The sequence below is a fragment of the Stenella coeruleoalba genome (genome assembly GCF_951394435.1).
Source record: "Stenella coeruleoalba genome assembly, chromosome: 1".
Taxonomy (NCBI): domain Eukaryota; kingdom Metazoa; phylum Chordata; class Mammalia; order Artiodactyla; family Delphinidae; genus Stenella; species Stenella coeruleoalba.
Window position 1 is genome coordinate 17671774 of NC_137169.1, and position 25904 is coordinate 17697677.

The 25904-nt window shown below is 49.2% G+C and overlaps 1 protein-coding gene across 1 annotated transcript; it reads right to left on the reverse strand.

The window, feature by feature from the left end:
- Nucleotides 1-260: 260 nt before the first annotated feature.
- On the reverse strand, nucleotides 261-19374 carry LACTBL1 (lactamase beta like 1; the record flags this gene model as incomplete). Its single annotated transcript, XM_079900440.1, has 7 exons — nucleotides 261-1369; nucleotides 1972-2077; nucleotides 6941-7179; nucleotides 8193-8350; nucleotides 10397-10506; nucleotides 11673-11808; nucleotides 19354-19374. 7 exons carry the CDS (start codon nucleotides 19372-19374, stop codon nucleotides 388-390), a joined length of 1752 nt encoding a protein of 583 aa, XP_079756566.1. The 3' UTR covers nucleotides 261-387.
- Nucleotides 19375-25904: the final 6530 nt, after the last annotated feature.

Below are 25904 nucleotides of genomic sequence, written 5' to 3' on the forward strand. Positions count from 1 at the left end.
AGTCAGGGAGCCTGATTCCTCCAGCTCCATTTTTCTTTCTCAAGATTGCTTTGGCTATTTGGGGTCTTTTGTGTTTCCATACATATAAGGTTGATTTTTAAAAGACACAATGCTAGACCATATTCTTAGATTCGACAGACATAAATGTACTCTGTCAATTCGCTATTAAAGTTTCTAAATGCTCACTAAATTTCTGTAAACTCTTCCTCTCCCATGGATAACAAACAGTTCTCCACCGGTTGTAGTTCACAGACCACACTTTGAGTAGCACGGCCCTATCCCACTTTGCCAACTCCTTAGTTCTTTAATAGACATCCCTGCAGCCTTACCTTGCAGAACTAGGATGGAAAGCTGCCAGGCGAGAGAAGGGGAGGCTCTGAACAGGGGTCACTGGGTCTTGAATACTGGCTTGTGAGACAGCCGCATCACCCGGTACGTGTTGAGGCCTGGCACGTCGAAGCCGGGGGAAAGCCCGTGGTGGTCCAGGGGATAGAAGTTGACGAGCTGCCCGTGCTGGGCCTCGAGGGACAGCCAGGAGTCACCCAGCGGCAGTGCGCACGGAAACTCGCGGGCCACATACAGCTGGAAGACGCGGCCGCGCAGGTGGCGGAGCGCCAACGTGCGGAACGCAGGGGGCACCAGCGCCTCCACGCGGGGCCCGAACTGGCGCAGGCGCAGCTCGCCCGTCGGCCCGGCGCGCACTTCGTAGAAAGTCAAATTGGCAAAAGTGAAGTAGCCAGTGAAGGGTCGTGCGCTGGGCGGCGGAGCCGGGCTGAGCGCGGCCTCACGAAGGGCACTCTCCATAGCCGGCAGAAGCACATCGTAGACCTGAGCCACGAGGTCAGGCCCTGGCGGCCTCGGCCCGGCCAGGAGCAGCACGAGGCTCAGGCGCAGCGGCGGCACCAGGGAGAAGGTGGCGGCGTAGCCGTCCAGGTCACCGTCCTTGCGCACCACGCGGTAGCCCCGCTGCGCATGGAACTCCCACGGTGTGCCAGTCTCGTTGGCGAAGTAGGCGCCCGGGCAGGCCAGCAGCGGCGCCAGTAGCGTCTTAGCCGCGTCTGGCCGCAGAAGCCGCTGGGGCCTGCTGCCCAGGAGCACCATGGCCAGCTTCGCCAGGTCAGAGGTGGTGGAGTACATCTGGCCCGACGGGCGGTACCAGCCGAGATCGTACAGCGGCGCCGGCCGCCCGCTGCCATAAAAGCCAGCTGCCAAGCGGGCACGCACAGGAGGTGTCAGATCGAAGCCTGTGTCTTCCATCCCCAGCGGTTCCAGCACGTTCTCCAAGATCCAGTGCTGGTAGTCACCCTGGGCGGTGTGGGCTGCCAGGACATGGGCCAGAAGCGAGAAGGCCAGCGTGCTGTAATGGCATCTGGAAGAGGAGGGGTGGAAGCTAGGATGCAGCCTCGGATGGACATCTCCAGGCCCTAAATAAACCCTTCCCACCTGCTCAGACTGTCTGCAAAGCCATCAGAGTTTCTGATGGCTTCTCTGTTCAGTGGCTGGCTACACCAGCTATCCACTCCCTATCTCATCAGCATCCCATTTATTTCCAGCACTTGGCAAAGTCTGTATTTATCTTGTTTATCTGTTCACTGATAAGAACGTTCACTGTTCACTCAGAAGAATGCAAACTCCACGAGGAGGGACTGGTTGGATTCGTTTGCTGCTATATCTCAGTTTAACATATTCCAAGCACAGAGTAAGTGTTCAATAAATGTTGAGTTGATTAATGGGAAAAACATGAGATTCAAACAGGACTGGATCTGGGCCCAGCTCCCTGCTGCCTTGCTCTGCCATCCCTCTATGGTCCTCAGTCCCCCCAGCTGTGGAACAGGGGTTGTCATCAGTGATCTGCGAGGTCTTTCCTGGCTCTGACCACCTAGGATGAGGTGACATAGGTTCTCTCCCAGGAGGGGTATGTCACCTTGTGAGGTTCCTAACATTGGTAGGGCATCAGGGCTCACTCCTTACCTGGTTCCTGGGTCTGCCACCAGCACATCATCCTTGAGCAGGTTCAGGGCCTCCTGGGTGCTGCCCCTCCACAGCAGTGAAGTGGAACGGAGCCTTCGGGGCAGCCCTAGGGAGGAGCAGTGGTCAGACCTGCTGGGTCAGCTGATGGTGGGATGATGGGCCCCTGGCTGTACCCCCTCCCCCACCTTCCATGAGTTGAGAGATAACAAAATCACCTTTAAAAATAAAAGCTCTGGCATAGACTCTAATCCTGCCTGTGTTTCATTGGGCAAGCCATTTAACCTCTCTGAGCCAGAGTCCCCTCATCTGTAACATGAGGGAAATAATTGCTATGTCATATGGCTGGTGTGAGGATTTGGTGAAATCAAATGCGTAGCATGGTTTCTGGTCATAGTAATTGCTCAAAAAATAATTGTTATCATCAACCATAGATATCTGATTCCATAAAATTCTTGAGGTCACTGCCCAGATAGGTTTTGTGGAAGTGGCTGCTCCAGCCACTTGGAATTTTCTGTTTATTGGATGTGACTAGTATTGACAGGATCACAGGATTAGGATTCTTCCCACCCATTCACTCAACAATAGTGTTCAAGCATCTCTTTCGTGCCAAAGACTGTTCTGGGTACTGGAATTCAGTAGTGAACAAAACAAAGTCCCTGCCCGTGTGGAGTCTGCATTCTAGCAGAGGAGACAGACAAGAAGCAAATAGATATGCATGCTGTGGAGGGAAATAATTCCATGTATGAAAGGAGGGATTGTTATTTTTTACAGAGTGGGCAGAGGAAGGCCTCACAGGGTAGGTGACCCTTGAGCAGGTGAGAACTCGAGGAGGTGAGGGAGAGAGCCACATAGCTCTGTGAGGAAAGAATGTCTTAAGCAGAGGAAAAGAGCAGGTGCAAAGGCCCTGAGGCAGGAATCTGTGGGCATGTTTGAGGATCAGCAGGAAAGAGTCAGTGTGGCTGGCAAGGACTGAGAAAAGAGGAGACTTTGGAGGTGAGAGATATTGGGGTGCAGGCACCAGATCCTGTAGGGTGCTATAGGCTACTGCAAGGACTTGGCCTTTTCTCTGATTGGGATGGGGCCACTGTAGGGCTTTGAGCAGAGGAGCGATGTGATCTGACATATATCAGGGTTGCTCTGGCTGCTATGTGAAAACAGACTTTGGGGGGCAATGGCAGACACCGGGAAGCCTGTAAGGAGACTTGCAAAAATCCATGTCTAAATGCTGGTGGATTGGATGAGTGAGGAGTGGTTGGATTCTGGACATATTTTGATAATGGAGCCAACAGAATTTGCTACTGGAGGGGATGTGGAGGGTGTGGGAGTGAGAGAAATCAGGGATAACTAACTCCAGGCTCTTGGCCTGAGCAGCTGGGGGATGGAGTCCCAAGTCCTGGGTTTAAATTCTGACTCTAACACTTCTTGCTGTGTGGCCCAAACCATATGCTTTACCTCTCTGAGCCTCTACTTGCTCACCTTGAAGTGGGCTGAAGCACCTGCAGTGGTTTCCCTGTGATGTGTTACAAAACTTAACTAAGAATGGATGAAAAGCTCCAAGAATGGGAGAAAGCTCTACATTAGGGTGAAGGTCAATCATAAAAGATACTGGGGGGTTTCCCTGGTGGTGCAGTGGTTGAGCGTCTGCCTGCCAATGCAGGGGACATGGGTTCGAGCCCTGGTCCGGGAAGATCCCACATGCCGCAGAGTGACTAAGCCCGTGAGCCACAACTACTGAGCCTGCGTGTCTGGAGCCTGTGCTCCGCAACAAGAGAGGCCGTGACAGTGAGAGGCCCGCGCACCACAATGAAGAGTGGCCCCCACTCTCCACAACCAGAGAAAGCCCTCGCACAGAAACGAAGACCCAACACAGCCAAAAATAAATAAATAAATTTATTTTTAAAAAAAAATACTGGGAACGTATAACAGAGTCATTCAGGCAGCTGTATGCTCAATTGGTGGGCTTTGGGACATGTAGGGTGGGCTTTTTTGTTTGTTTGGGTGGGTTGCATTTTTCTTAATTAATTTATTTTTATTTATTTTTGGCTGCATTGGGTCTCCGTTGCTGCATGCAGGCTTTCTCTAGTTGCGGCGAGCGGGGGCTACTCTTCGTTGCAGCTGTGGGCTTCTCATGGTGGTAGCTTCCTCTTGTTGCAGAGCATGGGCTCTCGGCGCACAGGCTCAGTAGTTGTGGCACATGGGCTCAGTAGTTGTGACTCATGGGCTCAGTAGTTGTGACTCGTGGGCTTAGTTGCTCTGCAGCATGTGGGATCTTCCCGGACCAGGGCTCGAACCTGTGTCCCCTGCACTGGCAAGCAGATTCTTAACCACTGTGCCACCAGGGAAGCCCGTGTAGGGCGTTTTTAAACTGACCACAAACACAAGACCCCTGTGCTGGGTCCCTTGGGTACAGATGAAGAAGAATCCACAGTGTACCCTTAGAGGGAGCCCTGGGGTCAGGTTATAAACAGTGTATTTAATAGGAGACTCATGGAGCAAAATCCTCAGAGCCTCTCACCTGTATGACCCCTTCCAAGGCCTGTATCCAAGTTTGAATTTATAGTATTGTATTTTTAAAGAGGACCCCCAAATTATATCTACATCAGGCCTCCATAAACCTAGGTCTACCCTTGGCTGTAATAACCAGAGCTACGTTGACAAGTACCTGCTGTATGCCAGGTACTCTGCTAAGTGCTTGACATTCATTAGCACATTTAATACAGCAAAATAACATGAACCGTCCTTTTACAGAGGAGTAAAACAAGGCTCAGAGAGGTTACGTGACTTATCCAAGATCACACAGCTGGAATTAATTTCAGTGCTCATGCCCTTAGCCACTAGGCCACCCTCCCCCAAGGCTCTGATCCTGTCCTGCCTGGACGACTTCAGGAGGTTCCACTATCTGGCAGAGCCTCAGGTTCACCATCTGCTAATGGGAGTGCTAACCAGCCATGTCCACAGACTGAGACCTCAGGCTGAACGCACTTTGTAAAATGGTGAAATAGTAGGCACTTATGGTGGATTCCTACCATCTAGAGTTGATGGGTTGGTGACTGCAAATATGAACAATAGAAGGCATTTTGGGGTGGTGCAGCTGGTGCCTGCCTTCTCCTCCTTGGCTGGGTCAGTCACCATGCAGCACAGCCCCCCTCCCACCCATTCCTGCCCAATTCCTGTTCACTGGCTTTGTCTTCCAGTATCCCAGCCTGCCCTTGCCCTTCCACCATGTAGATTTCATCTTGGCTTGTTAGCACATCTTTTATTATCATCATTATTATTATATAATTTGTTTTTAATAAGTAATTCATTTACATGATTCAAAAGTCCAAAGACACCAAAGGGTACACAATGAAAAATTTTCCTCCCACTCTTCTCCACAGCCACCAAGTTCCCCTCCCCGGAGGCAGCCCAGTGATTCAATCCCTTTCCCTTCCAAAAATATGTGGTACACATTTTTATATATATACCTGTATATATACACACACACGTAATATATGTGTATATAAATATATATGTTATATAACAGATACATTACAATGGATTATACATATACATTCATATACATATATACATTATATGTGTATATATTATTTATTCATATGGTAGCTACAGTATATGCTGTTACGAGCTTTTTTACCCACTTAAGATTATATGTGCATCTCAGTACACAAGGAACGTTATTACCCATTTTTTTAGGGCTACGGTAGTATCTGATTGTATAACTCTGTCATAGTTTATTTAGTTACTCCCCTATTTATATTTAGGTTGTTTCAATCTTTTTTTTTCACTGTCACAAACAGTGCTGTAGTGAATAACTGTGTACATACCTCACACCGCACATGTGTGAATACATCTGTAAGAGAATTTCCTAAAAGTGTAATTTCTGAGTCAAAGGATATATACATTTTTGTGACAGGTATTACCAATTGCCCTCCACACAGGTTGCACCAATTTTTTTTCTTTATTTTGGCCGTGCAGCGCAGCACGTGGGATCCTAGTTCCCCTACCAGGGATCAAACCTGTGCCCCCTGCAGTGGAAGCACAGCGTCTTAGCCACTGGACCACCAGGGAAGTCCCAAGTTGCACCAATTTAAATTTCCACCACTGATGTATAAGAGGGCCTATTTCACCATAACTTCACCAACTCAGTACACCCACCATTATGGCCTTTACCAATCTGATAAGAGGAAAATATGTCTCAGGAGATTTAATTTGCATTTACTTTGTTATGAATGAGGTCGAGCATCTTTTAATATTTTGTAATATTCTTAAGAGCCATTTATATTCCTCTTCTGTGAACTGTCTGTTCTGTTCCTATCCTTTACCCATTTTTCTGTTGGGTTCTTGGTCTTTGTAATGGTTTATATACTAAGGGAAATTAACGTATAGTTGTAGAATATATATTATATTCAAATTATATATATAATTTGTAGAATTGTCAACAAATATTCACTTGTTGACTTGTTCTTGATCTAATAAGCAGATCTTGACCTGTCAGCTTGCTTTTGACCTTCCAACAGATCCTCATTTGTCCACTTGACCTAAATTCCCAGGTTTTACCTCAGCTTTTTTTTTTTTTTTTTTTTTTTTTGCGGTACGCGGGCCTCTCACTGCCGTGGCCTCTCCCGTTGCGGAGCACAGACTCCGGACGCGCAGGCTCAGCGGCCATGGCTCACGGGCCCAGCCGCTCCGTGGCATGTGGGATCCTCAAGGACCGGGGCACGAACCCACGTCCCCTGCATCGGCAGGCGGACTCTCAACCACTGCGCCACCAGGGAAGCCCCACCTCAGCTTTTAACTCACCCGATCTTTCTACCCCTGGCCCGCCACCCAGGAAGGATGAGAGGGAGCTATGGCCAGTTCAGGAAGCAGAGCAGAGAGTGGGCCCAGCCTGGCTGGATGAGAACCTGCTCCTTGGTTCCCCTACCTGAAATGGTTTGGGCTGAGCTACGTTAAGTTCAGAGCCACTCACCTGAGAGCTGGCTGGCCATCCTTCGGAGGGTGACAGGTGAAGGCCTTGGCGCTGGGCCCACCTCCTGCAGACCATCCATCAGGCTCTTTTGTTCAGGCGCTGATGCCATGCCCAGTGGGTTGTTAATGGTGAAGGTGCTGGCGTACCGCTCCAGAGGGTCATCTAGAGAGGCCACGACGCCCTCCTCCCACAGACGATAGAGCATCAGCACGGGAAAGATCTTGGAGATGCTGGAGATCCTGGACAATGGGGGGGGCACAAGGGTGCAGAGGGCATCCTGTTGGCTTCACGACCCACCTCCACCCTGCACCCCCAGCCTCCAACTTTCTAGCATAATTAGGAAAGCACTGAGTCCACCCTTATTCAGCATCTCAGACAGAAATCCACCAGCCTCTGTAGAATGCCTTTGGGATGCTTGAGAACTTACCAGGGGCAGTGGGGCTGGACCAGATGGACACTCTCGAGCACCTCCCCCATGCCAGGCCCTTCACCAGGCACTTCGCTCCCTGGGACAGACCTGGGTTGGGATCCTATCTCTGCCTCTCACCAGCTGAGTTGCCTTGGGCAAGTGCTAGACCTTTCTGAGATTCAGTTTCATTGTCTGTTTTATGGGCTGTAGAAAGGATCGAACAAGATTGTGCTTGCAAAGTGCTTGGCAACACACGTGGAAGGTAGTAAGTGCTCAATAAGTGATAACAGATATAATTGTTGCCCTGTGCCTGGCGCATAGCAGGTGCAGTGTGAATGGAAGCCCTGCAACCCTCACAGTATCTCAGGGAGCAAATGTGTTCACTTGGCACTGTGAGCTTTGAGGATCCTACAGGCAGCAGCCAGGAGGGGAGACTCTGGGTGTGCAGCAGATTGTCCCAAGTTGCTTCCATCTGGGCCACCGCTGCCAACCGGCAGAGACCCAGGTCGAGGGCCCAGGAACTGGTTACGGTTCTTTAGTGTCACGTGGAAGGGGTGTGGGGTGGGACATAAGGGAGCCTTTTCTAGTTTGGGAGGCATTAGGATAAGGGCTCTCCAGAAGGGATTCCTTCCTGACTTGTTACCACTGTGATGTGATGTTAGGCACTCACTGGTCCTCTCTGGACCTCAGTCTCCTCATCTATAAAATTGCCAAGACTTAATAAAGGGCCCTGGCAGCTAAGACCCCCAGTCATGATTCTCTTGAGTCCCCCTACCTCCTAAGTCCCCCTTGTCCTACCACTCTTCGCCCCCTCCACAAGACCCTGGTGGTCCCCCAGCTGACCGGTACATGGTGTACTCATTGGGGGGCCCAGAAGCCGGGTCTGAACCATTCTTCCTCCCGAAGTTCCCGGTCCAGAGCACAGTGTCGTTGTGGATGACAACTGCAGACATAGCAGCCAGGCCTGGGGCAGACAGTGCCTGCCGCAGGATCCTGTCCACCTTGAAAGAGAAGAGCAGGTGCCTCAGAGTACAGGTGCAGAGACAGGCCCCTCTCCCCACCCACAGGCCCCATGTGGTTCTGTACACCGTACCATTCACATACTGCACCTTGTACACAGCACCCCCTGCCTGACTCCCCTCCATTCTCTCCCCCTAGTGGCTGGAAGGGAGCCCAGTGAGCCTCCAGACCTCGGGTTCTCAGACCGTGTCCCATGGGGTGGGGACCCCACCCAGCGGCAATCAGAGCAGATCCCCTGGAAACTGTTTTGTATGTAAGTTTTCCTCATAAGACCTTTGTTCAAAAAACATTTCCTTGGAAATACGTAAGAGGAGGGAGGCGTTAAAACCCCTGATCTAATCAAACCTGTGTCTGATGCCCTAAAAAACCTCCAACAGGCTGAGTCTGACCCCCTAGTGTTGGAGAATTCAGTATTTATAGAGGGCCCCTAACGCTGTCTTTGAACATTTATTGAAAATACCTCATTATTTTCAGTCATGTAGTATAATGATGGTGATTAACAGCTAACATTTACTGGACATTTACAACATGCCAGACACAGTATAAAATGATTTTCATACATTGTCTCACTTAATGCTCATAAGTCATTGCTGATTTCTCCCCATTTTACAGGTGAGAAAATTTGAGATACGAAGTGACTTGCCCCGGTGGTTAATGGCTAGTGGAATCAGGATTAGAACCCTATGCTAACTCCAGCACCTCCTTGCCAAGAGATTTTACATTCCCTGAATTGAGCTCAGTCTACCTGTAGTTTCCACCCCTGCACTAACTTTGCCTCTCTGAGCCTCAGTTTCCTCCTCTTTAGCTAGGGATTCACGAGGTGGTAACATAGAGAAGATAGCACAGTGCGTGGCATGTACCAGGTGCTCACTAGAAGGCTGCTATGGTTATTATTGTTGCTTTATTTTTTTTTAATTACTCTGATCCCTGGGAGCCAAATAGCACACTTCTGCTCTCTCTCCTTCACAAAAGCTTTTTGTGTATTTGCAGGCAGTGATTGTGTCTCTCTGCACTGGCCCACGCCTGCTCTTATGTGGACACATCACCCTCCTTCCCTTCAACTGTTCCTCGGATGAAGTTTCAAACCATCTCCCACCACCACCACCAGGCTGCTGCACATACACTTCTGATCTGTGTGTCTCCTAAGGTGAGTGACCCAAGTGGGTAGGGTCTGAATGGCAGAATGGCACAGACAAGAGCTGGCTGACAGCCCCCTCTAGTGTTAAGCCATTCTGCAATGGTAAAAGTTGTGTTGTGGGGTCTTTAATCATCTTTCAATGGCCTCTGTGATCCTCTCCTATCTCATCTTTCTCCACCCCCACTTAATGGCCCCACCAGACTGAATATCCTCTCTGTATATGCCTCATACTGACTCTGCTGCCTCTGGGCCTTTGCACATGCTGTTCCCTCTATCTAAAGCACACCTTTCACACCCCCAAGCTCCCTCATTATACACACACATATACTCTGAGTATCTACTCCTTGTTCACCTCTCAGTTTAGACACCACTTCCTCCAGAAGCCTTCCCTGACCCCAAGTCCAGTTCCTTTGTGTCACCATGTACCCTAAACTTTCTCTATCCTCACTCTTACCCCTGTGTTATAAATATTTACTATCTTGACTGTTCCAAGACTAGTAGCTTCTTGAGAGCAGGACAGTATCTTCTTCTGCCATATCCCTGGTGTGTAGCGCAGAGTAAGTGCTCAAGAATTATATGTTGGGGGGCATACCTGGTGGTCCAGTGGCTAAGACTCTGCACTCCCAATGCAGGGGGCCTGGGTTCGATCACTGGTCAGGGAACTAGATCCCACATGCTGCAACTAAAGATCCCCCATGCATGCCACAGAGAAGATCCCGTGTGCCACAACTAAGACCCAGTGCAGCCAAATAAATTAATTAATTTTTTAAAAAAAGAATTATATGTTGAATGAATGAATGAATGCCACTACCAGCTCAGAGGATATGCCCTCCCCTTCATCAACCGGACCTAGCCCACACAGCCAGTTCTCTCCTGGCTCATCACTGACCTTTTTCAGGGCCTCCTTCAACACGGGGAGGGGGTGGGCCAGGGGCACAGGCTCAGGGTGCTGGGGACACATCCTCACGGGGGCAGAAGTCACCTCTGGTCCCAAGGAACCTGGAGGGAACATCACATGGTGAGTGGAGGACAGAGATCAGGTTAGTAGTCTAGGGGCCATTGCCCACTGGGTCTTCTCTCACTTCTGGGTGATCTCAGGAGGCAGTGGAAGGTTTAGAGAAGAGTGGTTCTTGTACTCTTGGGGGGTTCTCACACCCTTACCACCCCACACTGTCCTTAGAGGATGCAGGGAGGTCTGGAGGCCGTTGTGATGGTCTCACAGCCTGAATCCTGCCCTGCCAAGGTCCACACCTTCCCCCTGCGTTTCCAAGGAAGCCACACACCTGGTCAAAAGTAGGATGGGACTCAAACCCTAATGCCCGGATGCACAGCTCTGGGGATGAAATGAGTTGTTCCTGGTGGTTTAAGCCTGAAGCCTAAGTGGGGCCCTGAGTCCACTTCTCCACCCTAATATATAATCAGAACTGGAGAAAGGGGGACGGTAGAGATGTGGCTGAGCCTGCCCCACAGAGCCGGAACTTGTCTAAGTCTGCTGACCACATGGAGGGAGGAAGCTCGTCATGCGAAGAGAGAAGGGCTACCAACAGGCGCCTGTGGCCTGATTGGTGTCTCGAAGGCCAGGCAGCAGGTAGTGAGTGTAGGACTGTGCTGTCTCCTCCTGGGCATGCTCTGCCCTTTGCCCCTGGCTGCCCATGGCTGGTATCTTGTGGTGAGGCTGTGCCAGCTGGGAGGGCTGGCCCTAGGGCATGAGCCTGGCGTTGCCAGCAGTGGTGGTTCATTTGCTGAGCCTTGACCAGCCCAGGATGGAGAGACCAAGAAATGGCAGCTGCTGTCCATGGACACGTGGACATGTTCCTCCCGGGGTCTTATATGTAGCTGGGGCAGTGCCTTTAAAGGGAGGTAGGGCCTGGAGATCCCACCTTGGGGGCCCAAGGAAGAGCAAGGGAAACACTGCACTTTTGGGGGGGACCCTGAGTTTTACCCTTGGAGTCGATGGCTTAAGGGACCCCCAGTGGTATTAGATCCTCAGTTACTACAGAAGGTCATCGAGGCGCAGAGGGATCACATCACTGGCCCGAAGGTGCACAGTTAGTGAGAGCTGGAGTCAGAATGGTCCTCCCTCCTGCCTCAGATCAGGAGTGGCGCTCAAAGCCCATGGGGACCTCCAGAGGTGGGGGGAAACTCAAGGGTGTTCCTGCACTCACCGGTCTTCAGCTTGGGGAGGTAATACTGCCACAGGAAGCAGCCAGTCATGAGCACAGAGAGCACAAAGAAGAAGCTGCAGGAAACCGGGAAGAGCCACTTCTGTTTCCCTTTCAGCAGGCTGAGCTGCCGGCCAGCCTGCAAGGGGAAGGACAAGGCACACCCCCAAGGGGGTCAGCAAGAGGAAGGAGAGGGGGACCCCTGCCCTGGCCCCTCCTATGCCTTAGGTTCACCCAGACATCAGGAGAGCCCACAGCTTGGGGTAAGTTTCACACCTGTAAAACCAAGGGCCTCCCCAGGATTGCCCCTTCAACAGTTCTGCCCCATATGTACCTCTGCATCTCTGTGCCTTTGCATAGCCTGTTCCCTCTGCTGGGTGTGCCCTCTCTCTCCTATGTACTTAGTGAAACATCTAAGACCCGCTGAAATGCCACCTCCTCCATGAAGCCTTCCCCAACTCTCCTCACCCAAGTCCCCAACAGGGCACTAGGCACAAGGCTCCGTTGTGGTGCACAACCAGCTTTCTCTCTAATACAGTTGTTCTACAACTGTTAGCTGATGCACCTCACGGAGTGTGAGTTCTCCAAGGGAGGGGCCGCTTCCTCACTCTCTGTCCTCCACGGCCTCTGGTTTATCCTGGTTGCTCGGTACATGTTGTGGAGGGAATGTGTGGGTCCTGAGAACACAGGACAAGGTTTCCCAGGAGACTCACTTCGCCCCATGCCTCACACACACCCGCTTTCCCAAGCCTCCACCAACGGTGTGTTCTTGCAGCGGGCCTGCGTAAGGCTCCCAATGTGTGGTTGGTGTCTCCCAGCTGTGGCTGGTCTCATCGCCACGCCCCCCATGTTTCTCTGCCAAGTGAGTATAAAAACTGTTGCAGTGAAAAGGGACCTGCCTGGAAAGCTCAAGAAAGGGTGGAGCTCAGAGAAATGGGGCCTTTTCCTCATACAGGTGCGGGGGCTGAGCAAGTGTGGCTTGGGAGGTGGGCGAGGGCAGGAAGCAGGGAGCATAAGACGATGAGACCAAGGCCTGAAGTCCAAGAGAGGGAGGAGGAAGAGGCCGCGTGGGGAGGTGGCAAGGAATCTAAAGAGAAAGTGTGTGTGGCGACCTGGCCCCCAGGAAGAACCATGTATTCCCTCACAGCCAACTTAGAATCCTGCAAACACAGTACCACCTCCAGTTAGTGTCCCAGACACGGTGCTAAAAGCCTTTTAAGAGGCGCATCATGGCACCCTGTGAGGTAGGCGCCCTCAGTGCCCTGATGTTACAGATGAGGCTCAGAGAAGTTAAATGACTTGCCCAGGGTCACACAGCTAGTTGCAGAGCTAGCATTTGATCTCTGTCTCTGGCCTGCTCAACCAAAGTTCTGGAAGAGCCTTCACAGTCATTTGTTGAACTTTCTCATTTCCAGGTTGGCAAACTGAAGTTACAGGAAGGAAAGGACTTGTCTAAAAAATAATAAACATCATATGTTGAGTGCCAGCTTTAAGCCTGGCCCTGCACTATTCACTTAACAGGTATTATCTTACCAGAGTTCATAGTCTGTTCATGAAGTTGGTTTGGGAACTTTCATTTTAGAGGTGATAAAATGAGGCTCACAGAGGTTAGGGGACTTGCTCAAGGTCACAGGGCACAGCAGTGGCAAAGCTGGGATTCAGATCCAATCTGCCTGACTCTCCACCTTTATGTCTTAATGTGTCTTACGTCTCTTTTGAACTATCTTCATTGCTGCTGTAACCTAAACTGTGACGTGAAAGGACTCTTCCCTGGTCTCCCCTAATCCTTCTCTGTCCCTCCTAGAGGGCCTGCAGAATGAGAGAGCTGGGAAGGAATTCAAAATTCAGGACCCTTGTCCCAGGATTGAGGGCTCTGTTTCATTTATTCATCCTTTCAACAGCTCTGTATTGAGCACCTACTAGGTGAGAGGCACTGTTCCAGGCCCTGGGGGCTCAGCAGTGTACCAGTATCAGAATTCCTGCCCTTGGGGAGCTAGCATGCTGGTGTTTAAGGCCTAGCTCTCCTGGCCAGCCCAACTCTGCACAATCTCTCTGCTGTGCTCAGCGGCTGACCTGTGCTCAGGGCGTGGTGAGGATTTGCCGAGTGAGTGGGTGAGAGTAGTACAAATCATCGAAGAGTGAGAATCAGCCAGCTGCTGGAGAGCTGGGTCTCAAACTCGGGCCTCTGAAATGTTCAGTCACAGAAGATACCCTTGCAAAGCAAAACCCACATTCAAATCCAGGATACACCACCCTAAGACCCATAAAACCTTTGGCAACTCCCAGTTTCTTCATTTGTAAAGTAGGAAAGGTAATAACCTTGCAAAGTTGTTTTGAGACAAAAAACATAGCACCTATGTGAGGGGTAATATTCTAAGGACTTTAATGTACATTATGCATATTAAATCATTTAACTCTCACGATATCCCATGAGACAGTATTATTATTACCACTAGTTTACAAGTGAGGAAGCTGAGTGTCACATATGCTAAGCCATTTACCCAAAACCACACAGTATTATGTGGCAGAACTGGACCTTGAACCCATACAGGGTGGCTCCAGAATCTGGCATCCTTAACCACTAGGCTATCTCTACTGACTCTGGTGAATGAGATGACATATGCTCACACAAAAATGTGTACTTGAATGTCCATAGCAACATTATCATAATAGCAAAAAAGTGGAAACAAACCAAATGTCTATCAAATGATGAATGGGTAATCAAAATGTGGTATATCCAATGGAATATTATTTGGCCGTAAGAAGGAATGAAGTAGTACAACATGGATGAACCTTGAAAACATGGTAAATCAGCCACAAAAGGCCACGTGTTATATGACTCCATTTATATTAAATGTCCAGAACAGGCAAATCCACAGAGACAGAAAGTAGACTAGTGGTTGCCAGTGGCTGGAGGTACAGGGGGATGGGGAGTGACTGCTAATGGGTAGTTTTCTTTTGGGGGGTGATGCAAATATTCTAAAATTGATTGTGGTGCTGGTTATACAACATTGTGAATATGCTAGAAACCACAGAATTCTACACAAAATTGGTGAATGTTATGGTATGTGAATTATATCACAATAATGATTTTTTATAATAGTACCTATTTGTATTCAGTTGCAAGGATTGAATGAGTTAATATTTATAAATCACTTAGGGCTTCCCTTGTGGCGCAGTGGTTGAGAGTCCGCCTGCCATTGCAGGGGACACGGGTTCGTGCCCCGGTCCGGGAGGATCCCACATGCCGCGGAGCGGCTGCGTCTGTGAGCCATGGCCGCTGAGCCTGCGCGTCCGGAGCCTGTGCTCCGCAACGGGAGAGGCCACAGCAGTGAGAGGCCCACGTACCGCCAAAAAAAAAAAATAATATATATATATATAAATCACTTAGAACAGTGGTGGGCACCTGGTAAACACTATATAATGCATTAGCTATAATTGAATGCCTACTATGTGCTAGGCACTGAGCCAGATATTAGAGATATACTGATAAACAGCGAAGAAAATGTTTCCTACCCTATTGGGGATTACGCTTTTCAGAGGAGGTGGGTATTAACCAAATCTTGCATTCACTATTCTTTCCCTATCTCCCTTTCCAAGGGCTCCTCCTTCACCTCTGTCCTACAAACATAGTGTACCTGGCTCCCCTCCTCCTCTTTCCTCAGTACACACACAATCCCTAGGTGACAAATTACCTAATCAGAAGTGGAAGAGGGCCACCACTACAGATCCTACAGGAAAGTATTGTGAACAATGTTATGCCAATCCATTTGACAATTTAAATGACGTGGACAAATTTCCTGAAAGACGTAATTTCCCCAGGTGATCTCATGCACAAGGATACCAGCCATGTGCTAATGATTACTGATTCTACAGCTTCTGCCCAGCTCTCTCCCCTGAACTTGAGACTACCATTTTCAACTGCCTACCAAATATTTCCACCTGGAAGTCCCCACACCTCTGAAACCCAACATCCAGGGCAAAACTTGCTTATCTTCCCTCCTCCTCCTTCTCTAATATTTTCAACATCACTTCATGGCACCTGCTTCCACCAAGTCACACAAGCTAGAAATTTCAGGGTCTTCCCTGGCCCCTCCTTGCCCCTCAATCCCCACCCCCAGCCATTCACCAAGCCCTGCCGGCCTGTTAAGTTTATGAAATATTTCAAGCATAGAGAAGAATATATGGAGAATACAATGAACACTTGAGCACCCACCATCCAACTTTGATTAAATCTTAACATTTTACGATATTTTCCTCATATTTAAAAAGTACTAGGGACTTCACTGGTGGTTCAATGATTAAGACTCCGTGCTCCCAATGCAGGGGGCCTGGGTTCGATCCCTGGTCAGGGAACTAGATCCCGCATGCCGCAACTAAAAATCCCACATGCTGCAACAAAAGATCCTGTGTGCTGCAACTAAAAAAAGAAAAAAAAAATCCTGCGTGCCACAACTAAAGACCTGGTGCAGCCAAATAAATAATTTTTTAAAAAAATAAAAAATACTATGTTACTTATTTAGTCTGTTGTCTCTTCATCCCATCCCATTAGAGAACAGGGACTTTTTTTGTTTTGTTCACTGTAGTATTCCCAGTGACTAGAACAGTCCCTGGAACATAGCAGTCCCTAATAAATATTTGTTAAATGAATGAACGCATGAAGATAAAACATTCTAGGTAGATTTGAAGCCCTCTGTCCCCTTTGCAGATCTCAATCTTCTCCCCCTCTCCCCACATGTGACACCCATTCTGATCTTGGTGTTTATCATTATCAGGCATGTTTTTATTCCTTTACTATGTGTTTATGGATCCATAAGCAGCACATCGTATTGTTTTTCAGATTTTAAAACTTATATAAATGATATCCTACTGTATTATCCTCCTTCAACTTACTTTTTTTCCAATTTGATACATGTAGTTCTGGATTATCCATTTTAACTTCTATAGAGTATGCTGCTGTATGACTATACTTCATAGTGTAACAGAGCATGGACTCTGGGGCCAGGCTGCCTTAAAGACGTGAGCATTTTATACATTTTAGTTGGGAGTGAAATATCTGGGTGGTAAGATATAGCCATGTTCAGCTTAACCAGATACTATCCAGTTGCTCTCCAAAGTTGTTCCAATTTATACTTTCACCACCTGTGATTCTCATTGCTACTTTTAGTTTGCATTTTCTTGATTACTGATAAGGTGGTGAGTGTCTCCAGCACCAATACCTTGGCTTTGATGCCAGCAACACCCGGCACTCCACCTGGCTCTGGCAGTTCTCAGGAAGTAAGTTTTGAACTTTATGTTGTCCTGCAAGTGGAAAGACTTGGGTTCAAATCTCAGCCCTACCTTCCTGAGTCAGTTATAACTCTGGACAAGTCCCTTCCCCTCTCTGAACCTCCACTTCTTTAACTGTTGGAGAGGGCTGGGTTATTTACAAAGAGTTTACTTTTACATCTGGAAACCTCATTTGACTTCAAAAGTGTCTTCCAGCTCTAGAATTTAGGGTTCACATTAAAGCCATTCTTTATTCATAATTTCTAAAGATCGGAAAAGTCCCTCAACTGGTGAATGAATAGACAAACTATGGTACATCCATGCAATGGAATACTACTCAGCAATGTAAAGGAACAAACTATTGATATACGCAATCATGCGGATGAATCTTAACTACATTATGCTAAGTGAAAGAAGCCAGACTCAAAAGGCTACAGACTATAGGGACTTCCCTGGTGGTCCAGTGGCTAAGACTCTGCACTCCCAATGCAGGGGGCTCAGGTTAGGGAACTAGATCCCACTTGCCACAACTAGGAATTCTCATACCAAAACTGAAGATCCCGCATGCCACAACTAAAGATCCCACATGCCTCAACTAAAGATCCCGCATGCAACAATGAATATCTGGCATGCCACTACGAAGATCTGGCCCGCAGCAACGAAGATCCCATGTGCCAGAATTAAGACCCAGTGCAGCCAAATTGATAAACACATAAATTTTAAAAACATTTTTTTAAAAAAAGGCTACAGACTATATAATTCCATTTTCATAACACTCTGGACAAGGCAAAACTGCAAGGACAGAAAACAAATCAATGGCCACCTGGGAGTAGGGATGGTATAGACTACAACAGGGCAGAAGGGAATTTGGGAAGGTGATGAAACTGTTCTCTATCCTGATTGTGATGGTGGTTACAGGGCCATATGTATCTGTCAAAACACATGGAGCTGTACACCTAAAAGAGTGAATTTTAATGCATATAAACTGTACTTCAGGTTTTTTTAAATGAAGCCATTAAAAATCCCGAGAGCATTAGGTTGTCTCCACCTGGGTGTCAGAGGAGTGACACCAGACACAAGTCTGTACCTCAGCCACAGGAGTGAATGGGGAGGCTCTCTGGCATTGCCGTGGGTTTGTGTGGGAGGGGAGTCGGAAGGTGCCCCTCTTTGAGCATGAGCAAAGGACCACTGGGGCAAGCCCTGTGAGGGTGCCCTGGTCGAGGGCAGCCTGATCTCACTTAACAAGTACCTATGACACAGCATCATCCTCTCATTTTCAGGAACAGAATGAAATTCACAGATATTCGATGACTCGATGAGGTCATTGGCAGTGGATGATGGAGCTGGGATTCTAGCCCTGTCTATGCATCCCCCCCCCAACATGTGACTGGGTTCTCTGCATCCCCAATGCGCAGGCCTCCTCTGGGGCCCAGCCTCATCTCATGTCTGTCTCCAGTCTCAGAATTTATTCCAATAGACACAAAGGTGGGGTCAGTATCTAATGTCGAAGGTGCTCACCAGCTGCTCACATTGACACTTGCGGGTGTCACCTGGCATCTCTCCCCTCTCTCTTCCCAGCTGGAAAACGCTGGCGGAGGGGTTGCTCAGGGAGATCCAGGCTCTCCCAAACCCCACCCATAACGCAGTTCACCCAGCTCCTTCCCCTGGTGGTCTGCAGCCCAGAAACCTTCACCTTTATTCTCCCGACTGGCCACTCTGGGACAGCACTCCTTGTCCAGTCATTCATTCAGAATACAATCTCCAGGAGCTGGCTGTGTGCTGGGCACAGTGCTACGCCCTTTGGCTAACATCTGTCCCTCATGGAACCAGCAGGATGGTGAAGAGGTCAGACACAAGGGCTCTGGGGCCTGAGACTTGATTCTGGCTCTGCCCTTATTAGCTGTGGACCAATGACTTCCCCTCTTTGAGTCTCAGTTTCCTTGTCTGTATAATGGGAATGGCCATCATTCCTACACCTCATAGAATTTAGATGAGGGTAAATGAGAAAATGCATGCAAAGCCCTTTGAAACTAGCTGCTCACAGACTGGTAGCTAGTGGGGTCAAAATAATTTCTCTGGGAGAGAGATGTAGACAGATCATGTCAGAGGGCTCTGGGGGCTCTGAGGTACCCATGAGCTCAGCCTCGGGGTGGGAGGGGGAGGAAAGCTTCATAGAACAGGTAGTTGGGGATGAGTTGGGGGCACTCCAGTCAGGGCCCTTGAGAGGAAAAAGAAGAGGATCTGTTTCTGGTTTGTTTTGAGAATTTGATGAGTCAATACACAGCAAACACTTGAAATGGTTCCTGGCCTGCGGTACAAACTCTAGAAACGTTAGTGATGACAATGAAGGTGATAGAGGGGTGATTTATGATTTAGGTCAATGCTTGAAGCAAGCCTTTGTGGAGCTATGCCTCACCTGGGTCTTCATTCTCTCCATGGTGTGGAAGATTCCAGCCCCTTGAGGAGTCAGCTCTATAGCCCAGGAGACCCTGTGAACAAGAAACTGAGTCAGTGGAGAGAAGGCAAAGAGAGGTCCTGGAGGCTGGAAAAGAGAGGAGGGGGCTGGAGAAATGCAAGAAGACAAGGATGGGGGATTTGCACCCAGAAGTCCTCGCTGTTTCCCAGACACTAATGCATCTTCCTATGTTGTTTCCCCATCAGACTGAGGCTTTCTAGGGTAGGGATCATGTCTCCATTTCATGAAGCTCCACCTCAAAGGCAAGGGGAAACAAATTCAAAAAAACCCCAACTGTCCAGGTCTGCCCAGTCTGTCCTGATTTCAGCACTGAAAGTCGCAAACCCCTCAGTCCAGGGGAAACTGGGACAATTGGTCACCCTCCCTGCCATTGCCTCTGCTTCCAGCTCCTCCTCCTTCTTCAAGCCTCAGAAACAACCCTGTCAGACCCGTGGGTGCGTGGTCCCAACTCACCCTCTTCTGGAAGGCTCAGGAAGGACGGGGCAATTCAGACCCGGCCATGGTTGGCCAGTGCCTCCGGGAGCCCCCGTGTTCCAGGGGACAGGAATGACATCCTGGGTTCTGAGGCGCAGGCTTCACCCAGGCTCCCCAGGGGCTGGCAGATGTGGCGCCTGATTTCCCAGTGCTAATCCCTCTGTGTGTCTTACGCTATGGGGATTAGTTCCTGGGGTCCCCGAGCAGCCGGGAGTGGGGCACATCTGTCAGGGGGACTGTGTGGCGCCTCGTGACCCAAAATGCTCCAGGCTAGCGGGCAAATGTATGCTCTCTCCAGAAGGAGTGTCTGCCAAGCCCAGTGTGCGTAGGAGAGATGATGGGAACTGCCAGGAAACAGCCTCAGCCCGACCCACAGGCCTCCCAGACCTGCCATCCCCCACACCAGCTCCTCAGCTACCTCTGAGGAACCCTGGGCTCCAAAGAACACAGTTTGAAGACCACTGGGGTCAGCCTAGTTGTTACATATTCGGATAACTCGGTTCAAATCCCAGTTCTGTAACTACCTGTGTAGCCTTGGGTAAGTCAGGCCCTCTTTGATTTTTCATCTATAAAATTGGGATGATATCTATGTTATTGTGAGGATTAAACAGCGATGTGTATGCAAAGCAGGTAGCCCAGGACCTGGCACCTAGTAAGGGTTCTGTTAAGGTTAGCTTCTCTTTATTTTATTTATTTATTTATTTATTGACTGCGTTGGGTCTTCGTTGCTGCACATGGGCTTTCTCTAGTCGCGGCAAGCGGGGGCTACTCTTCGTTGTGGTGTGCGGGCTTCTCATTGCAGTGGCTTCTCTTGTTGCGGAACCTGGAATCTAGGAGCACGGGCTTCAGCAGTTGCAGCATGCAGGCTCAGTAGTTGTGGCTCGCGGGCTCTAGAGCACAGGCTGAGTAGTTGTGGCGCACGGGCTTGGTGGCTCCGCAGCATGTGGGATCTTCCCATACCAGGGCTCGAACCCGTGTCCCCTGCCCTGGCAGGAGGATTCTTAACCACTGCGCCACCAGGGAAGTCCCAAGGTTAGCTTCTTTTTATAACTTGGGTTTTACACCACAACTTTAGAAAGTCACTATCCACTGATTTTAGTTGGCACAAAAGAGAAAATATATTTGCCTTCTTGGCACCAGATATGGCTGCACATTGGAATTACCTGGCGAGCTTGTAAAAACCGCTAGTCTGGATCCCACCGCCCCAGAGGTCCCCAGGGGTGCAGCCCAGGGCATCACGATTTTTTGAAAACTCCTCAGTGTGTGGTTAAGGTTGAGAATCATTGCCCCAGACCACTGTGTTTCCATCTCATTATAAATGAATGTAGGAATAGCCTGGGGATCGAGTTAAACTGCAGGTTCTGAATCAGTGGGTCAGGGTGGGACCTGAGAGTCCATTTCAAACAAACTCCATTCTGGTCTGTGGACCACACTTTGAGGAGCAAGGCTCCTCTGCAATTCAAGGATTGCGCCAGCTTCTACTTCATTATCTCAATAGAACATCACAATTGCCTCCCAGCCACCCCGTGGCTTGAGTTATTCTATTTTGCTTATGCTCAGGGTCAAGTATGTGAATGGTGGAGGCAAGCCTTTTGGATCTTTTTTTTTTTTTTTAATTTTATTTTTGGCTGTGTTGGGTCTTCGTTGCTGCACGCGGGCTTTTTTTTTTCTTCTCTAGTTGCGGTGAGTGGGGGCTACTCTCCATTGCGGTGCGTGGGCTTCTCATTGCGATGGCTTCTCTTGTTGCGGAGCACGGGCTCTAGGAACGCAGGCTTCAGAAGTCGTGGCACGCGGGCTCAGTAGTTGTGGCTCGTGGGCTCTAGAGCACAGGCTCAGTAGTTGTGGCGCACGAGCTTAGTTGCTCCACGGCATGTGGGATCTTCCCTAACCAGGGCTTGAACCCGTGTCCCCTGCATTGGCAGGCGGATTCTTAACCACTGAGCCACCAAGGAAGCCCAGCCTTCTGGAGCTTATTCTGTATCCCCCAAGGCCAAAAATCTGGGCTGACCCGGAAAAGGGGTGTGATAAGTTAGAGAGAGAAGAGATCTGAGTAATCTTGTCCAAGCTCCACATTGTATGGCTGGTGAAACAGACTGTGAGAGGGGAGATGAATTGCCAAGGTCACACAGAAAATTTAGTGGCAGCAATGGAGCTGGGACCCAGGTTTTCTTTCCCATTGTAGCTGGCTGCTTTGTTCGTCTTTAGTGAGGCTCTAAGCAGGCTGGGCAGCCTGCCTCTGGGTCACAGATTGAATGCAGACAGTGTGCCCCATATAGATGCTTAGTGCCTTCTGTGTTACCCTCTGAGGTCTTCACAACAATCCCATGAGGCAGGTTTTATTCTGTCCCCATTTGACAAAGAGGAAACTGAAGCTCTGAGAAGTGAAGTCCCCCAGAAGTGGCAGGACTGGGATTCCAACCCAGGAGTCCTCTCTGCTTCCCAGACACTAATGCATCTCCCATGTTTTTTCCCCATCAGACTATAAGGTTTTCTAGGGTAAAGAGCACGTCTCATTCTGGTTTGTGCTGCCAAACCAGGGCTAAATATCTGAATCAGTTAATCCACTCCAGGGTTCTGCATCTCTGCTGACAAGGACCCTCACCCCCAGGACACTAGCTCCTCTCTTGGAGTACCTCCCTTGCCCCTTTCCCCAGCCCTAATGCAGCCATTTCTCTCCACCCAGACCAGCCCCTGCACTACCAAATTTAGCCAGACCAGAATCCATACCCTGTCATAGAGGACAATGGCCACACAGTGGCACCAGATGTCCACGTGTAAAATCTTCCAGCCTCCTGGAAAGGATCATTTATTTAATCACTGAATGCTTCTCTCTCTCTAGGCATTTGTCCAAGGGCTTTCCATCCATGCACCAAGATAATCCCCGCAACAGCCCCATGCATTCATTCTCTCTATAGATGAGAGATCATATTAATCATTTGCTTAAATAATCTTCCAAGGCTGCCCACTGCTCTATGGAAAAATCCAAATTCTTACCTGCATAGTCTAACCCTACCCACTGGACCCTTGAGTCAGACTGCTGGGATTCAAAACCCAGCTCCACCACTTATTATCTACGTGACCTTGGTCAGATTTCTTGGCTTCTCTTGGACCTCAATGTGCTGATCTGTAAAATAGGGTAATGAAATAGAACCTACCCCCTTGGGGTGAGAGTGAGGTTTACGTGAGATAAGACACCTAAAGCACACAGTAGGTGCACACAGTAACCGCTCTGATTACCATTAGACTTGGAGGGTCCCCCTCACAATCCCATGAATCTCTCCTTCTCTCTTCCCTTTTCTCCATCTCTCCTTCTCCCAACTCTTTTTTCTACTTTTACTCTCTCCCCTGCCTCTCCACCTATTCTAGCAGGGACAGCATGTTAAATAGTATATTAGAAAGCGATACATGCTATGGAAAAATAAATAGAGCCAAGTAAGGGGAGGTAGATTATAGTATCAAATTGGGCAGTCAGGATGGCCTCCTTGAGAAAGAAATGTCTAGCAAATCACCTAAGGGAAGTAAGGGAGGTAGTAGTATATGGACAACAGAGGAAGAGAGTCCATGGTAGGGCCTTAGGGTGAGAGTGTACAGAAAAGCGAAGAGGCCAGTGGCTGAGCAGATTAAGTGAGGGGCAGAGTAGAGGCGAGGTGGGAAAGGTAGCTGGGGAGCCAGGTCATGGAGAACCTCCCAGGCCACAGGAGGGACTGTAATTCTCACTCTGAGTGAGGTGGGAGCTGTTGTAGAGTCTGGAGAGAGTGGCATGACCTGACTTTTTTTTTTTAATAAATTTATTTATTTATTTATTTTTGACTGTGCTGGGTCTTCGTTGCTGCGCACAGGCTTTCTCTAGTTGCAGCGAGCGGGGGCTACTCTTCACTGTGGTGTGCGGGCTTCTCATTACAGTGGCTTCTCGTTGTGGAGCATGGGCTCTGGGCACGTGGGCTTCAGTAGTTGTGGCACACGGGCTCAGTAGTTGTGGCTCGCGGGCTCTAGAACACAGGCTCAGTAGTTGTGGCGCACAGGCTTAGTTGCTCTGTGGCATGCGGGATCTTCCCAGACTAGGGCTCAAACCCGTGTCCCCTGCATTGGCAAGCGGATTCTTAACCACTATACCACCAGGGAAGACATGAAGCGCTCCGGCTTCAGTGCTGAGAGCAGACTAGAGGGCAAGGGTCGGGGCAGGGAGACCAGGGCCTTGTTCAGCTGAGAGATGGTAGTGGCCTGGTGCACCCAGGCAGGGAGAACATCCAGACTCTGCATATGCTTCTAAGGAAGAGCCAATAGGACTTGCCAATAAATTAGAGCTGGATATGAGAGAAGAGAGGAGTGGGGATCAGCTCCAAACTTTTTGGCCTGAGCAACTGGAAGCTGGGAATTGACTTTTACTATGAGATGGGGAAACCTGCACGTGGGAGGGGGTTTGAGCGGAGGGACAGAGTTCAGGATTGACTGTATGGATTTTGAGATGTCTGAGTGAAGGTGTGAAAGTAGGCAGTTGCACATTTGAGTCTGGGATGTAGAGGTCTGTAACAAAGACACAATTTAGAAAATGATTGACATGTAACAGTAGATGATATTTAAAGCCATTACCAAGGGAGTGAGAAGGAGTAAAGAAGGGATCTGAGGACTGAGCCCTGAGGTCCAGGAGAGTACTGGGTGAAGTACTGAGTACTGGGTGAAGGTGAATATCACAAAGTCACGCAGCACAGGTGCAAATGGGGCTTTACTGGGAAAACTTGGAGGCAGAGGGTCAGCCATTGAATGAGGCATTGGGTTGTCCATCCAACCTCTTGTCATCATGTGGAGAGAGATATGGGGGTCAGGGCATAGCTGGAAACATCCTGGAATATGCTCCAGGAGAGGGACCCCTCATTCCCTTCACTACTTTTTTTGGCAAATGTGAGGTCAGTCTTGCAAGTAAAGAAGATGTGGTCTGAGCTCAGGTACCAGGGGAATTGTTTGCAGTGCTGAGGGCCCCTGGAGACCCCAGGGGAAGTAGAGACCATGTGGAATCATTTCTGCTTTGGGAAGGGAGGCCCCTCTGGAGCCCACCTGCTATCTCACTGCTAGGAACCCGGAGTGAGTACCCAGAGTTTTCCAGTAAAGTCCAAATTGTTTTTCCAAGGTCCACCCCCTGACCTAGGGGCTCCTGAAACATAAGCCTGCCAAACGGGCATAGAAATCAACAAGGGGAGAAATCAGCTGAGCTTATAAGGAACTTCCAATGGTGTTGGCAATGCTGGAGGAGACATTAATGCTAGAGGGAGGCCTGGAGTAATAGTGCAAAGCACATTGTGGAGGCCTAAGCCATCTGGCCATGGAGTCTGTGCCAAGCCTGGGGAGAGAGCCCCAGGTTCAGATGGAGGAGTGGTCTGCAGGCATTGGACTTGCTCTTACGGTAGCTGCATGAGCTTCTTGACTTGTCTGAAGGTGTTAACCCAGAAGCAGCAGGAGATATTGGCCAGTGAGTATGGTTATTCCCCTGGTTGGCCAGCAAATAGTCCAAAGCTATGTGGTTATATCCTGAGCTAAGGATTCATGATAACCTTGACAGTGAGAACCCTGGCTGTCCCCATAGTAATTTCCTTTCTATGGTTCCACCTATCTAGGGGAGGAAAACCTGCATAAAATAGGGAAACCCATGTACTTAATACCCAGGAGTGTCTTGTCAATGGTACCAGAGGCTGGTGCTGGAAATGTTGCCTTGCCCACACATCTTGGGTTATTATGAAGGTTGATATGCAGGTGGCATTATGTCCAAGGAGAAAGCAACGAAGGACCTATATCTAGAATACAAAATAGTTTTGGGGTTACAAAGCGCACTGCTCAATATTCTTCCAGCTGGCCTCAACATTATCCATGAAGAGGATGAGAACATGATTGTGAAGGCCCAAGGCACAGCAGCTGGGAGAAATGTCCTTGCCATTGTCAGAGAGTGAGATACCAATAAGGTCTCCTGTAGCTGAGCATGGTGGGAGGGGGTAGGAATGGCATATTCAGTACTGTGACAGGTTCAT